The sequence below is a fragment of the Narcine bancroftii genome, chromosome 3 (genome assembly GCF_036971445.1).
Source record: "Narcine bancroftii isolate sNarBan1 chromosome 3, sNarBan1.hap1, whole genome shotgun sequence".
NCBI lineage: Eukaryota > Metazoa > Chordata > Chondrichthyes > Torpediniformes > Narcinidae > Narcine > Narcine bancroftii.
The window spans coordinates 80,947,065-80,962,665 of record NC_091471.1 but is presented as its reverse complement, the minus strand read 5'-3'; the positions used below and the strand labels follow the sequence as shown (position 1 = coordinate 80,962,665).

General features: G+C 37.1%; 1 protein-coding gene across 4 annotated transcripts in view; it reads right to left on the bottom strand.

The window, feature by feature from the left end:
* mtrex (Mtr4 exosome RNA helicase) overlaps positions 1-15,601 on the bottom strand; it is a 159,368-nt gene that overhangs the window by 96,809 nt on the left and 46,958 nt on the right. For all 4 annotated transcript variants that reach the window (XM_069924359.1, XM_069924362.1, XM_069924360.1 and 1 more), the window contains 6 exons: positions 14,813-14,915; positions 11,550-11,681; positions 10,614-10,693; positions 4,908-5,018; positions 4,219-4,320; positions 3,094-3,219 (listed from right to left, as the gene is read on the bottom strand). In XM_069924359.1, coding sequence (XP_069780460.1) covers positions 3,094-3,219; positions 4,219-4,320; positions 4,908-5,018; positions 10,614-10,693; positions 11,550-11,681; positions 14,813-14,915 — 654 coding nt within the window. The remainder of the gene's footprint in view (positions 1-3,093; positions 3,220-4,218; positions 4,321-4,907; positions 5,019-10,613; positions 10,694-11,549; positions 11,682-14,812; positions 14,916-15,601) is intronic.

Genomic DNA, 15,601 nt, shown 5'->3' with positions numbered 1-15,601 from the left:
GGATGGATTCCCAATAGAATTCTATAAAACATTTAAAGACTTATTAATTCCTCCTCTCCTGGAAGTAATAAACCAGATTGAAGAAACACAAAACACGTCAGATTCATGCAAAACAGCAATAATTACAGTGATACCAAAGACGGGGAAAGATCCATGAACACCAGCATCGTATGAACCAATATCTTTACTTAACACAGATTATAAGATAGTAGCTAAACTATTAGCAAACAGATTGGCCGACTGTGTAAAACAAGATCAAACTGGATTTATTACGAAAAGACGAACAACGGACAATATCTCTAAGTTCATTAACTTAACATGCAGTACAAGGAAACAAGACGCCAACAGTGGCAGTTGCCTTAGACACAGAGAAAGCCTTTGACAGAGTAGAATGAAATTATTTATTCAAAGTACTACAAAGGTTCAACCTACCAGAGAAATATATTAATTGGATTAAAGCATTATATAAGGGACCATTGGCAAAGGTGACAGTAAATGGATATATATCAAGCCAATTTAAATTAAGCAGATCAACTAAGCAGGGATGTCCACTATCTCCCTCACTGTTCGCTTTAGCTATAGAACCACTGGCAGAACTGATAAGAACAGAAAATAAAATAAGAGGGATAAAAAATAAAAGAGAGGGAATATAAAATCAGTCTACGTCATAGTATAATTAACAGAACCAGAAATATCATTAAAAGGATTACATAAGAAATTGAAGGAATATAGAGAAGTATCGGGGTACTTATTGTGTTCCATTGTGATCAACGCAAATAAAAGTGAAGCAATGCCAAGGAATAATGCGGATTTCACAAAGTTTAAGAAAGAATCACCAGTTAGATGACAAACACAAGCAATTCGATTCCTATATATACAACTAGATAATAATCTAGGCCATCTATACAAATTAAATTATCAGCCATTAATGAAGAAATTTCAAGATGACTTAGAACATTGGAAAGATTTACCATTAACATTCAGAGGAATATCTTCCCAAGGGTACAATACCTATTTCAATCATTACCAATTCACCTAACAGAGAAATTTTTCAAGGAACTAAAGAAAATAATAAGGAAATCCTTATGGATAGGGAGGAAACAGAGGATAACGCTAGATAAATTAACAGAATGGTACAAACAAGGGGGCTTACATCTACCAAACTTTAATTATTATAGAGCAGCACAATTAAGATACCTATCAGATTTTTATCAAACAAGGGAAAAACCAGATTGGACCAGATTAGAGCTCGATAAAATAGGGGAGAAGGTACCTGAACATATACTATATAAGTGGGATGAAAAGCTGGAGCAAAATAGGAATTCACCAGTACTGCACAATCTGCTCAACATTTGGAAGAAGATTCACGTAGAAAGGAAAGAAACAAATTACCAACTACCAAAATTATTATTGACGCAAAAATCAACTAATCCTTTTCACAATAGATAACCTTTCCTTTAGAAAATGGGAGAGAAAAGGGATCAAAAGAATACAAAATTGTTTTTTGGGAAATAAATTATTATCTTTTAATCAAATGAAGGACAAATATGGTATAACTCATGGTACAATGTTTGCATACCACCAACTGAAAACCTACTTGAAGGACAAATTGGGAAGCAAACTGAGGTTACCAGAAGGAAGAAATTTTGAATATGTGATTACAGATACAATGATAATTAAAAGATTTATAACAAACATGTACATCAAACTGCAAGAGAAAGAGAACGAGGAAACAAGCTGTAAACCCAAACTAAAATGGGAACAAGATCTAGACATAAAGATAAAGAATGAAACATGGGAAAGCTATGCTCCGGAACTATGAGAAATACAATAAACACGAGGTTACGCATGATACAATATAACTGGTTACACAGGCTATACACCACGTCCAAAAAGTTAAATAAATGGGACCCAACAGTATCAGACAAATGTTTTCATTGTAAGAAGGAAACAGGAGCATGCAATTTGGGCATGTGAGAAAGTGGAAAAGTTTTGGGAAGATCTAAACCAGGTATTAAATAAAATCACAAAAAGCAACATACCAAAAAATCCAGAGATCTTTCTTCTAAGTAAATATAAGTAGTAAAGAACTTGGACTTGATTTGGATGGAGCACAAAAAAGATTTATTATGATAGCCTTAGCTGTAGCAAAAAAATGTATTACGTCAACCTGGAAATTAGAGCCTGAGAATACAGCAATGGTACATAGAAATGAATAAATGTATTCCATTGGAAAAAATAACACATAATTTAAGAAATAACATCACAGTATTCGAACAAATTTGGGAACCGTACATGGAACACAACAGAGAAGTCCTACCATGCACCTCCACCACCTAAAATGACAGAAGGAGAAGACAAAATGAACTGACCCAGTATGTAAAAGTAGATGACACAAATTTCTTATTTATTTTCATTGTGTGATGACATTGTTTAATGGGTTTAATGTATCATATAGGTTGAACGTTGAGTGGGTGGGGGGAGGGGTGAAGGAGGGAAGGAAAGGAGGGGGGAAAAGGGGAGAAAATGATACTGTGTATATTCAAGAGGGAAATGTTTGTGTGTATTTTGGTTAGTATGGTTCATAGTGTGAAAAATTTTAAAAATTTTCAAAAGGAGTCAAAGGATAATGGATACATACAAGAAAATATTACAGATATAGAAAAGCAACTCGATTAAAGGCAGAGTTAATGCCTACTATTTTTTTTCTCAAGTTTGCTGGTCCTTGGACAACTTGATGTTATCTAATCTTAAAATCACAACACGCAATTAGGTTTAAAAATGTAATTTTTGGCTATTTTCTGCAACTTTATTAAAAATACTATGTTAGCAGTAAATAATCCAACTTTTTACATGACTGCCATAAACATGCTTCCAGAAATCATCATTTGAAGGCTTTTCATAAATGTGCTTTATCTGCACAATCATTGCCCTAAAGTGAGATGAAAGAAAGTTAATTGGAAAATATGACTTCATTATTAATTGTCCGTTCAAGTAAGAATGACACCATGCAATGAAATATGAACATTTAAAATCTTCACCAAAACAATTACATTAATTTAACAAAAAACTCATTTACACAGAATTTGTCACCTTTAAAAGCCGTTTTCCTACTGTTGGATTCATCTTTTCATCTACCATGAGAATAACAATTCCTCTTTCATCCATGCCACGTCTACCAGCTCGACCAGACATTTGAATGTATTCCCCTGAAGAAATCTGTATTGAAAAAGAGAGCAATTTTTGAACAGTAATTTTGAAAGGACACCAACATTTAAATAAACATAATGTGTAAAAGGAAAAAAAGAGCACAGTGGCTCAGCAATTAATGCCACTGTCTCAGTTGTTTCCATGGAGATTGTGCGTTCTTCCCAAATTCAACTTGGTTTCCATTTTGTGTACTTGTTTGCACCCATATTTTAAAGATGTGCTGATAAGTTAATTTACTGCTCCAAAAGCTCGAAAAGTAGGTGGTTGGATGGAGAACATTTGGGGAATTGGTGGACACATGAAATAAATTAGGTTACATAGAAATAGGAATTATGCAATTTTTAATAAATTGGAGTGTAATCTTGTACCTTGTGTGAAATGTAAACCAAATAAAAATAAAGCCAATATTTTATCCATTGTTAGAAAGGCACTTTTAGGGAGATAGGCTCTTCAGTAAGGTTAAAGGAGCAGATGATGAGGAACCAATTAACAGAAAGACGACTGACAACATAATTTGGATATACAACTTTTTAAAAATCAAAACAATTTTGTGAAAAATAACAATCAAATAGCATATACAATTAAATAATTAGAGAGGTGGGTGGTGGCAAAAAGAAATTAAGACTTTTTTTGATAAATTGAGATTTAAATCAAAATTGGCTCACAATGGACCAACAAAGTATATTAAGGTCCTAGCAATGCTGTATCTAGCACTTTGCAATTTTTTTCTACTCTCAATGCCATTTCACTATTTGGATTATCCTGCAATTCATTTCTCCTCATGGGAAATGGTGATAATTCCCAAAAGGTATCATAAACCAAACCAAACATACTCACTGAAAATCACATTTAATTATAGAATGCAACCATGGTTTACCTTTGAATTATTTCCTACTTTAACTCAGCCAAGTTCATTTATATTATCATTAAAAATATACTTTGTAGATTTTCTGATGTTAATTAAATAGCTGCAAAGCTGTAAACAATATACATAAAATTTCTCTGTACCCAGCGGAAATCTTTTCCATCAAATTTGCGCGCATTAGTGAATAGAACAGTCCTTGCTGGCATATTGATACCCATAGCAAAGGTCTCTGTTGCAAATAATGCCTAAAAGAAAAAAATATTTAAATACAAACATTGGTATACAAGCATAAATCATGTAAATAATAATTTAGCATTTTCAGTAGAACCTATTAATCAGAACTGAATTTCTCATAAGATCTTAAATAATGACCTACAAGCTACCTATTGCACCAGACCATCACATAAAATTACTTCTTCTCTACACCAACCATATTAGATTAGTTTCTGGGCAATCAATGATACTCAATTTGCCAGCAATACTTCCAATAATTGTTTTTGAAGTTATAACAAGAAAGTTTAACTGCTTTAGGATAAAGGAAATGAGCAAAGTCTGCTTTCTCAAGTATGTAATAAAACATTACAGATATTGATTTGAACTTTTATAACTTGCTAACTATATGGAAAAAAATAATGGCTCAATTCATCATCTACCAGGCACATCTATACATTTCTCATTGGATCCCAAAACCCTAATCCTGTCCATTTTGATCACTACTCCATGCATCAATAATAGTTTAAGTCCTGCTCACTTACTATCTTATTCTCACCTAAAATATTGGCTCATATGTGGCACAAGTGCATCAACTATATTTTGGAGAGTGTGAACATACCTTCAATAATCCCTCAGAGAAAAGAATCTCAATGGTTTCTTTTAGTATAGGAAGCAAGCCTCCATGATGAATTCCAATTCCTCTTTTTAAAAGAGGCAAAACATGTTCAACCTATTAAATAAAAAATAAAGTATCAACAGCATTGAAAAGATGTTACGTAGGACAGCAATAAAAGATGCTAAAATGAAATTTACGAAGCAGTTTTTTCCTTCCTTTAGCTCTCATTTCCTGAAGCCAATGTACTAATCCCATTTCACATTTTGAATCTTGACCTCCTATCACCAGTTCAGGATCTATACAAGAGACGAGTTCTGATTCATCAGAATCAACAACTTGCCTTGAACTCTTCATCATTATACTGAATAGAAATAACCTAGGCAAAACATTGGAAATGGTTGAAGTATTCCCATATCTTTGGCTTGGCTTCGCGGACAAAGATTTATGGAGGGGGTAAAAAGTCCACGTCAGCTGCAGGTTCGTTTGTGGCTGACAAGTCCGATGCGGGACAGGCAGACACGGTTGCAGCGGTTGCAGGGGAAAATTGGTTGGTTGGGGTTGGGTGTTGGGTTTTTCCTCCTTTGCCTTTTGTCAGTGAGGTGAGCTCTGCGGTCTTCTTCAAAGGAGGTTGCTGCCCGCCAAACTGTGAGGCGCCAAGATGCACGGTTTGAGGCGTTATCAGCCCACTGGCGGTGGTCAATGTGGCAGGCACCAAGAGATTTCTTTAGGCAGTCCTTGTACCTTTTCTTTGGTGCACCTCTGTCACGGTGGCCAGTGGAGAGCTCGCCATATAACACGATCTTGGGAAGGCGATGGTCCTCCATTCTGGAGACGTGACCCATCCAGCGCAGCTGGATCTTCAGCAGCGTGGACTCGATGCTGTCGACCTCTGCCATCTCGAGTACTTCGACATTAGGGATGAAAGCGCTCCAATGGATGTTGAGGATGGAGCGGAGACAACGCTGGTGGAAGCGTTCTAGGAGCCGTAGGTGGTGCCGGTAGAGGACCCATGATTCGGAGCCGAACAGGAGTGTGGGTATGACAACGGCTCTGTATACGCTTATCTTTGTGAGGTTTTTCAGTTGGTTGTTTTTCCAGACTCTTTTGTGTAGTCTTCCAAATGCGCTATTTGCCTTGGCGAGTCTGTTGTCTATCTCATTGTCGATCCTTGCATCTGATGAAATGGTGCAGCCGAGATAGGTAAACTGGCTGACCGTTTTGAGTTTTGTGTGCCCGATGGAGATGTGGGGGGCTGGTAGTCATGGTGGGGAGCTGGCTGATGGAGGACCTCAGTTTTCTTCAGGCTGACTTCCAGGCCAAACATTTTGGCAGTTTCCGCAAAGCAGGACGTCAAGCGCTGAAGAGCTGGCTCTGAATGGGCAACTAAAGCGGCATCGTCTGCAAAGAGTAGTTCACGGACAAGTTTCTCTTGTGTCTTGGTGTGAGCTTGCAGGCGCCTCAGATTGAAGAGACTGCCATCCGTGCGGTACCGGATGTAAACAGCTTCTTCATTGTTGGGGTCTTTCATGGCTTGGTTCAGCATCATGCTGAAGAAGATTGAAAAGAGGGTTGGTGCGAGAACACAGCCTTGCTTCACGCCATTGTTAATGGAGAAGGGTTCAGAGAGCTCATTGCTGTATCTGACCCGACCTTGTTGGTTTTCGTGCAGTTGGATAATCATGTTGAGGAACTTTGGGGGAACAGGCCATCTTGGCCCCTCTAGTCCGTACCAATTTAAGTGATCTTCTCTAGTCCCACTTGCCTACACCCTGCCCGTAACCATCCAATCCCCTCACATTCATGCACCTATCCAACTTTTTCTTAAATGACAAAATTGACCTTGCCGCAACCACCTCTTCCGAAAGGTCATTCCACTCAACGACCATTCTCTAAGTGAAGAAGCTTTCTCTCATAACATAACATAATAACATAACAATTACAGCACGGAAACAGGCCATTAGGCCCTTCTAGTCCGCACCGAACCAAACACCCCTTTCTAGTCCCACCTCCCTGCACAATGCCCATAACCCTCCATCTTCTTCTCATCCATATACCTGTCCAACCTTTTCTTAAATAATACAATTGACTCGTGTTACTTCTAAACTTTTGCCCCATAACCTTTAACTCATGACCCCTCATTCCAATCTCATCCACCCTCAAGTGAAAGCCTATTCACATCTACTCTATCAATCCCCCTCATAATTTTAAATACCTCTATCAAATCCCCCCCTCAACCTTCTACGCTCCAATGAATAAAGACCCAATCTCATCAATCTTACTTTGTATTCTAGATACTGCAATCCAGGCAACATTTTAGTAAATCTTCTCTGCACCCTCTCTCCATTATTGATATCCTTCCTATAATTTGGGGACCAATACTGCACACAGTATTCCAAATTTGGCCAATATCACTTCTCAACTCCTATATTCTATGCTTTGATGTATAAAGACCAGCATAACCAAAACCCTTCTTTACCACTCAGAGTTTTCCAGATGATAACCTCTTTCTTTCAGGTCACCAGAGTTCCTTTTCTGTTTCTCTTATTTCAAGTGAAACATTATACAGCCAGCCATCTCCTCTTATATAGACCACAAGGGCTTTGACCAGGCTGAACTAACAACTCACAACCCGTCTTCAAAGTGGGTTTTTTCCACAAGTTTGCCAGTTTGTCCTGTTCCAGTCCCAGCTGCTGCTGCTGAACTGTAGAACTGAATTCTCTCTCTCTCTCTCTCTCTCAGAGAAAACCACATGACCCTCAGGTCTGTGGCACCAGACCTGATCTTCTGAGTTCTTTCATCTGTTGCTTTCCAAAACAATAATCCATTACTCCACAACATGTCCAATCAACACCTACTTGTTAAGTCTCTATAGGCATTCTTCAAAGTTTTTGCAAAAGCACTTGGAGCCTGGACTGTCTAGCTTGAACAGAACTCTGGCATTTTAAATGAGATCTGTGTTTTGAAGTGTTTGTATCTTTGTGACCTAACTAAAAAAACCTCACAATTTATCTCCTTCAAAACATTTCTATATACAATATAAAATAAAACATAATCCATCACATTACCCATTAGACCTTTATCCAAACCCCAAGGACCCACTACACTACACTGTCACAATTCCGCTAGTGCAATAAACCCATTGTGCATTCTCAACTCTTCCGTGTCAGACCACTTGTATTTCCCAATCATTCATAACCCACAGATAGGGTTTCAGTTGTCCTGGCATCAATAATATAAACTCCCTTCTTCCCTCCCTCCCCCCACTATCGATATAATTTTTTTTTTAACTTTTTGGTCTTTTGCTTTCAATTGGTCAAATGTTATTAAATATCTGCTTTGATAATAGTCTTTAATAAATTTTATTCCTTTTGTTGACCAGTTAATAAAATTTGTTATTTAACGTAAACAGGATCAATTTATTTTGCACCAGTGGCATCCTCACTAATGTATACCCCTTAACTCCTATCAACACATGTACCTTATGCACATTCTAACCAAATGTTTTAATATTGGTGTGCCTATTTCTCCAGTTAATAATACCTCATTCCATTTATATAGTAATTCTTCAGATTCTTTTTCACGTATCTTATATATTTCTATATTTACCCAAGTTACTTTTTCTCTGACCTCGAAAAAAGAAGAAAGAAAACATAATTGGGCTGCTTTATAATAATTCTCGAAATTTGGAAGCTCTAGACCTCCTGATTCAAATCTCCAAGTTAATTTTTCCATAGAAATCCTCAACATTTTGCCTTTCCACAAAAAATTTCCTTCTAATTTTATTTAGATCCTTAAAATACTTTTTAGGAATATCAATAAAGATTGAAATAAATATTGCACCCGTGGAAAAATATTCATTTTAATTCAACTCGGTAAATCAACCCATTTTATAAAATCCTCTTCAATTTTCCTAAACAATGGTCCATAATTAATTTTAAAAATATTTCCTAACTGATTATCAATTCTATATCACAAATATTTTATACCACGTTCAGGCCTTTAAATTTTGTACTTTGTCTTCATTGGGTATAGTCTCCAAAAGACAAAGGCATGATTTCACTTTTATCCTAATTAACTTTATATCCAGAAACTGCTCTATATTGTTCTAATTGCATATGCAATTTACCTAGCGAATTTTCCAGATCTGTCAAATAAACAATTACATCATCTTCAAATAAACTAATTTTATGTTCGTTAGCCCCTCAATATCTAAATCAGTTCTAATTAATTTAACTAATGGTTCATCTATTAATACAAAAAGGGCAGGTGATAATGGACAACCTTGTCTTGTTGATCTTGTTAATTTAATATAATAAGACATAAGACCATTTGTCACTACTCTTGCTCTTGGATCAATATATAATGCTTTTATCCAATTTATAAATGTTTGTCCTCAGCCAAATTTAGCAAGTGTCTTAAAAAAAAGTTCAATTCTACTCTATAAAATGCCTTTTCTGCATCTGAAGCCACCACTACATTTAAATTGTCTTTCTTTTGGGCTAGATTAATTAAACTAATCAACCTAGTTACATTTTTTTTTAATAAATCCTGTTTGATCCTTGTTAATTAGTTTTGGTTTAAAAAAAATTCCAACCTATTTGCCAATAATTTAGCCATTATCTTGAAATCCACATTCAATAACAATGGCATTAATTGATCTTTATCTGTTTTTTTGGAATTACCATTATAATTGCTGTCTTAAAAGAATCAGGTAAATTTCCAGTTTCTTCCAATTGTATTAAAACTTTCATAAATAGAGGAATCAGGACATCTTTAAATTCTTTATAAAATTCTTATGTAGATCCATCTTCACCAGGGGATTTATTATTTTGTAAAGAAGATATACCTCTCCAACTGTAAATAAGGTTCCTAATATTTTCTGTTCTTCCATACTTAATTTAGGCAAATTTATTTGAATTAAAAAATTATAAATTTTGTTACCATCCTGCATAGATTCTGATTTATATAATTTTGTATAAAATTGCTTCAAACTATTATTTATATCCTGGGGTTTATAAGATATGTGATGTGTCTCATTTCAATTTGCAATAACTTTTGATTCTTGTTCTGTTTTCAATTGCTACGCTAACACTTTATGTGCTCATTCCCACAGTTCCAAATATCTTCTTATTTCTCATAATCATTTTTTCCGTTCTATAAGATTGTAATGTATTATACTGTAAATGACATAACACGAAAATGAAAGCCATTGCTGAACAACATTAACTTTTTTTTATTACTCTATTTTCACTCCACGATATAATTTCACCTTGGAGAGTGACATAAATGGCAAAGGTAAAAAATATATATGTAGATAAGCAAATAGTTGAACAGAAAGCAAAATGATAAGAAGAGAAGGTGGTGTGAAAAGCGTTACACTAGGATTGGTGTCATAATGATTGGAACTGTGGAAACAATACAAAATTTTGGCAGAGAATAAATATGTCTGTATTGTCAATTACTTGTTCCAGGAACTATCCAAACAAAAAAACTGCACACATTAGATATTCCAGTTGTATCCAAAAATCCAAAACTTGGCTTCTTCTGGATTGATTATCAAATTTAACATGGATAATACCATCTACAGTATTATTTTACCTTGACATTTTTGCAACCACAATGTTATCTCAATATTTATAATCCATACAACATGCAGATTTTCCGAATTTCCTTCAAAACAATACATCAGAATTGTAAACAAATATTTACCTGAGGAAGTTTTTTATCTTCATCAGACAAGCAGTCAATAGCATTGTTGAATACCTCTTCAACCAGCTTTTTCTCATCACCTGAGGAGAAACATATATCCTTAGGCGATCTACACAAATTCTTATACCATAGAACATTACAACACAGAAACAAGCCCTTCTGCCCTTCCAGTCTTGCCAAACTATTTTTCTGCCTATTCCCTCTAACCTACACCCAGTCCAGAGCTCTCCATACCCCTCCTATCCAAGTAACTTTCAAATTCTTCTTAAATGTTAAGATAGAGCCTGCAATTACTACTTCAGCTGGCAGCTCATTCCACACTCCCACCTCTCTCTGTTCCGCCCCTAATGTTTCCCCTAAACCTTTTCCTTTTCACCTTTACCTATGTCTTCTGCTTTGTATCTCACCTAGCCTCAGTGAAAATAGCCGATCTACATTTACTGTCTAACCACCTCATAATTTTAAATACCTCTATCAAATCACCCCTCATTCTTCTACCCTCCAGGGAATAAAGTCCTAACCTGTTTAATCTTTCCCTGTAACTCAGTTCCTGAAGTTCAGGAAACATCCTAGTAAATTTTCTCTGCACTCTTTCTACCTTATTGATATCTTCCCTGTAGTTAGTTGACCAAAACTGCACACAATACTCCAAATCTGGCCATATCAATGTCTTACACAACTTTAACATGAACTCTAGAGCAAAATACAGCCTGCTGGGGAAACTCACGAACGTTGACAATTCTTTTTCTCCCACTACGTGACCTGCTGAATTTCTCTATTTATTCTTGATCTATTACCGCTGATCTTGTTGCATCAATCATGACTATAGAAAACCAATGTTTAAAAATTAATGTTAATGATTCATGAGAAAAGGCTTTTTACAATTATAAAATTGCTCTAAAATTAAAATACATGACTGAATCAGGTCATTTTTACCTGTATTAAAGTCAAGTTTGGTCATCTGCAGAGCATATGCTTCACATTCTTTTTTACTGAAGCTAAAAATGATAACTGGCTGAAAATTTCTTTCCATGATCATCTTTACAATCTTGAAGACGTTTGAGGGGCCTGCAAGTAAGAATAACAATAACTTAGACATGCATAATAATGCAGCCCTAATTTGAAGTAGAAGGTAACAGGAAAGTAGGTACCAAGTTCAAAGCTTGAGTACACCCATGTGGCACATAACATAACAATTACAGCACAGAAACAGGCCATTAGGCCCTTCTAGTCCGCACCATCCAGGCTGCAACCTCACAGAAGAGCAATGTGGACCTCAAATTCAACTACGTCACCTACTTCTGGATTGTGAATGTGAATGGGGGTTGAATGCAAGAAATCCCAGCCTAGGTGGAAAGTCTTCTCCATTAAGGAGGCATCAGTAAGAAGAGGTATCCAAGAAAGTCTGCAACAAGGTTGCATGCAAGTACATAGCTACAAAATAGTAAAAGATGTCTGTGGTAAACCTGAGAGAAATTATTATTTATGAAATACATACAAACATACGCATTTATATTATGTATTTAAAAATTCTGAACATAATTTTAATCTTTTATTTTGCATTGATTTGAATGTTGAAAGTAAATATCAACATTTTCCATGCAAGATATTTAAAAACTGAAAATTCAAACTTCTAAATACAAAACATCAACAGAAGTGAAGAGGTAGTTCAATCCTCCAATAAGTTTATGCAACATTCTAATGGAGAATGATTTTGTTTCCTTCATAGTAACTGATTTGGTTAGTTATAGAAATGTTTTCATCCAAAATGATTGCTCCATTAAACTTTCCCTATACAAGCACTCATTGTGCTACAGGTATTGGATAGTAATTATACTAGGTTAGCATATTTAAATTGATAATCATAAATGCCTGGCTATGTCATTTTAGTTGTAGCAGTTATTTTGAAAATTGTGATGTTGTTTAATTTTTTTTAAGCCATTATTTCAAAAGCTTTATACCAATTTAAAAAGTCTCTCATGTTCGTATATAAGTGCATTCTATTTAAATATGGATACTTTCACACTTGTTCACATAACACTTCATTTATCAACCACTTTAAATGGCTTAATGGCACAGCTATGTTAATTGAAGTATCATAACTCCAGTAACTCATTCGGTCCTGACCTCTAGTGTTAGTTGGCGTTTGCACCTTTTCCGTGACTGAAGGGTTTATTCTAAATACTCCAGTTTCCTCCAACATCCTAAACATATAGCTGATGGGTTAATCAGTCATTTTAAACTGCCTCTCGTATGCAAGTAAATGGGAAAATTGGAGAGGATCATATGGGAATATGGGTTGAATAAATGAGAATAATGCAAATAATGCTTGATGGTCATTGCAGGGTCAAATGGGAATTTCTGTACACTATGACTACAACTTTATTATGAGAGCTTGTTGTCATATACATGTAAAATGTATAGAACTGAAATTCTTTCTTGTTGCAGCCACACATCGATACGTAATTTAGACCAACAACAATAGCATAAATTAAATTACTATTATATGCAACGAGAAATATGCAAAATAGATAAATATTCACAATTGCAGTTAGTGCGAAAAAAAAAAAGTGATGTTTCAACAGTCCAGTCAAATCTTTTGGTGGTCCTGGAGTAGTTGATGGCTATGGTAGTTTGGGGAGGTTTACAAGCCTGATAGCTGTTTGGGGGGGGGGGGGGGGGGGGGGGGGAGAAAAAAACGTTCTTGAATCTTGAGGTGCTAGACTTCAATTTTTTCTCCCTTTTGCCTGATGTTAACATTCCCAAGAAATTGTGTCTAAGGTGATGTGAGTGTTTTAAGGCAGCGCCTCACAAAGAAGTGAGGGACAGCAGATCAGTGTCATTGATGGAACTGGCTAAGTTTGGTTAGACCACACATGTCAAACTCTGGCCCGCGGGCCAAATTTGGCCCGCGATATAATTATATTTGGCCCGCAAGATCATTTCAAAAATGTATTAGAGGTGGCCCGCCCTGCAGCGAGAGCCGATGCTGTTTTTGTTAATGTCACTCCCACCATCCTCCCCCTTCATTGCACATCCTTCCCCATTGTAACACGAGAAATTGTAACACGAGAAGTCTGTCGATGTCATCAGCCGGCAAGCCAGTTGGGAGGCTCCCCGCACAACCAGTCACTCTCCCACCTGTCGAGCGGTGCGGCGGATTGGCGAGCGCCTGTGATTTCCTGTCGGCGCGACAGGCATGGCAGGCGGCACACCGCCCCCAGGCAGCGCGAGCCCCACGCGACTGGCACCGGACGGCCCTTCCACAGTGCGAGCGCACTTCTCCCGGTTGCCACGGCCTTCAGCGCTTGCACCCGCGCAGACCCCAGGGACGGCTGGTTCGGCCCTGCACGTGAAGAGAGAGATGGTGGCTGTCCGCAAAGGCTGATCGGCAGCGCGCTGGGCCTGAGTGGGTGGGTAAGCAGGGGTGGGCAGAGGGTGTAGGTGAGGAGTAATGGGCAGGGGAAGTTATGGTGGTGCGAGGGGCAGTTAGAGGGAGGGATGAGTAGAAGGAGGGGTGGATAGGGAAGAGGTAAAAGGGGAGGGGCAGGGCGAGTAGGGGAGGGGTGATTAGAAGGTGAGAGACGGGTAGAGGGAGGAACAGGTTGAGGGGAGAGGCAGTAGAGGGGTGTGTATAGGATGGGGTGGGTAGAGGCAGAGCGAGTGGAGTGAGGGGTGAGTAGAGGTTGGGTAAAGGACTGGTCAGGTAGAGGGATGGTGGGTCGAGGGTGAATAGAGGCCTAGAGCCTGAGGAGTGAGCAGGAAATGCTGAGTCCTGATGCAGGCCAAAATGGACACAGCCTGTGAATGCTCCACAGGGACCAAATAGGTTTCCCTCAGGTCAAGCAAAGAGTGAACTTGAGCTACCTACTCCTGACCTGTAACATTATCCTCCTAAAGTTATATCCTAAAGTTTAACATTACATATGTTGAAAGAAGAGAAATCATGCAGATTTTGTTGAAAATTTTCAATAAATATTTAGTTCGGCCCTCGACTTAGTCCAAGTTTTTAATTTTGGCCCTCCGTGAATTTGAGTTTGACACCCCTGGGTTTCTTCAATACTTAGACTCTAACCTACCTTGTACTGCCTTGGATATATTGTATTGCCTTTGGTTTCTTATCCAAATCAATTGTAAAGATGGCAAATTGTTTTTTTTACAACAGACAAAACAAATCATGTTAGTTCCTTTCTTTATACCTTTAGTTCCTCCTTTCCGCCCCTTTGAATCAACTTTTGCAAGATCACCAGCATCTCTAAGAACCTGCATGGATGTATTGAAGTTGTCTTCTCTGAAATCTCCCTATGAAAAAAGATAAAATTTTAAAAAAGAATATGTGTCTTAAGTCATTGATATCACAATTATCTATGATTGGAGAAGGGATTGATGATTTTTGCTTATTTGTCATAGTAGAAATCATTTATCAAAATGTAACCTCAAAACAATTTTCTGATTAAAACCAGCGAACAAAAAAAATAATTTGCTCCAATTCCAACAAAGGATACCCATCAAAATTCTGGCAGGTTTATTATTTTCCATAAAGAATGGCTCTCCTATTTTCAATTTCTAGTATATAATTGCAACATCCTTTATGAAAAGATTTTCCATTGTACTTGCATGCTACAGAAAACGTAAAAGCTTGCTTGAATTTGTAGCATTTTCTGAGGACAGATAAAAATGACTACTTTCCCCACTTTGCTGGCTAGAATTGTTTAACCAGTCTTGGCTGGTTTTGAAGGTTAAATTTTCAACACTAAGCTAGGATGTGGTTAAGGCTTACAGCGTTACTACTTCAAGCGTACAGGCTATTTTCTCTTTATAGATGCAACAAACTGGATTGTTTGTCAGATGAATAACTTCTATGAAGCTAGGGGACTTTTCAGGAGACCCTGAAAGATCATTCATTTGCTAGTCTTGGGTGAAGGCAGCAAACAATTCAGCCACATATACTAACAAGACTAAAGCAGGAAAGGTTACCAGCCACCATC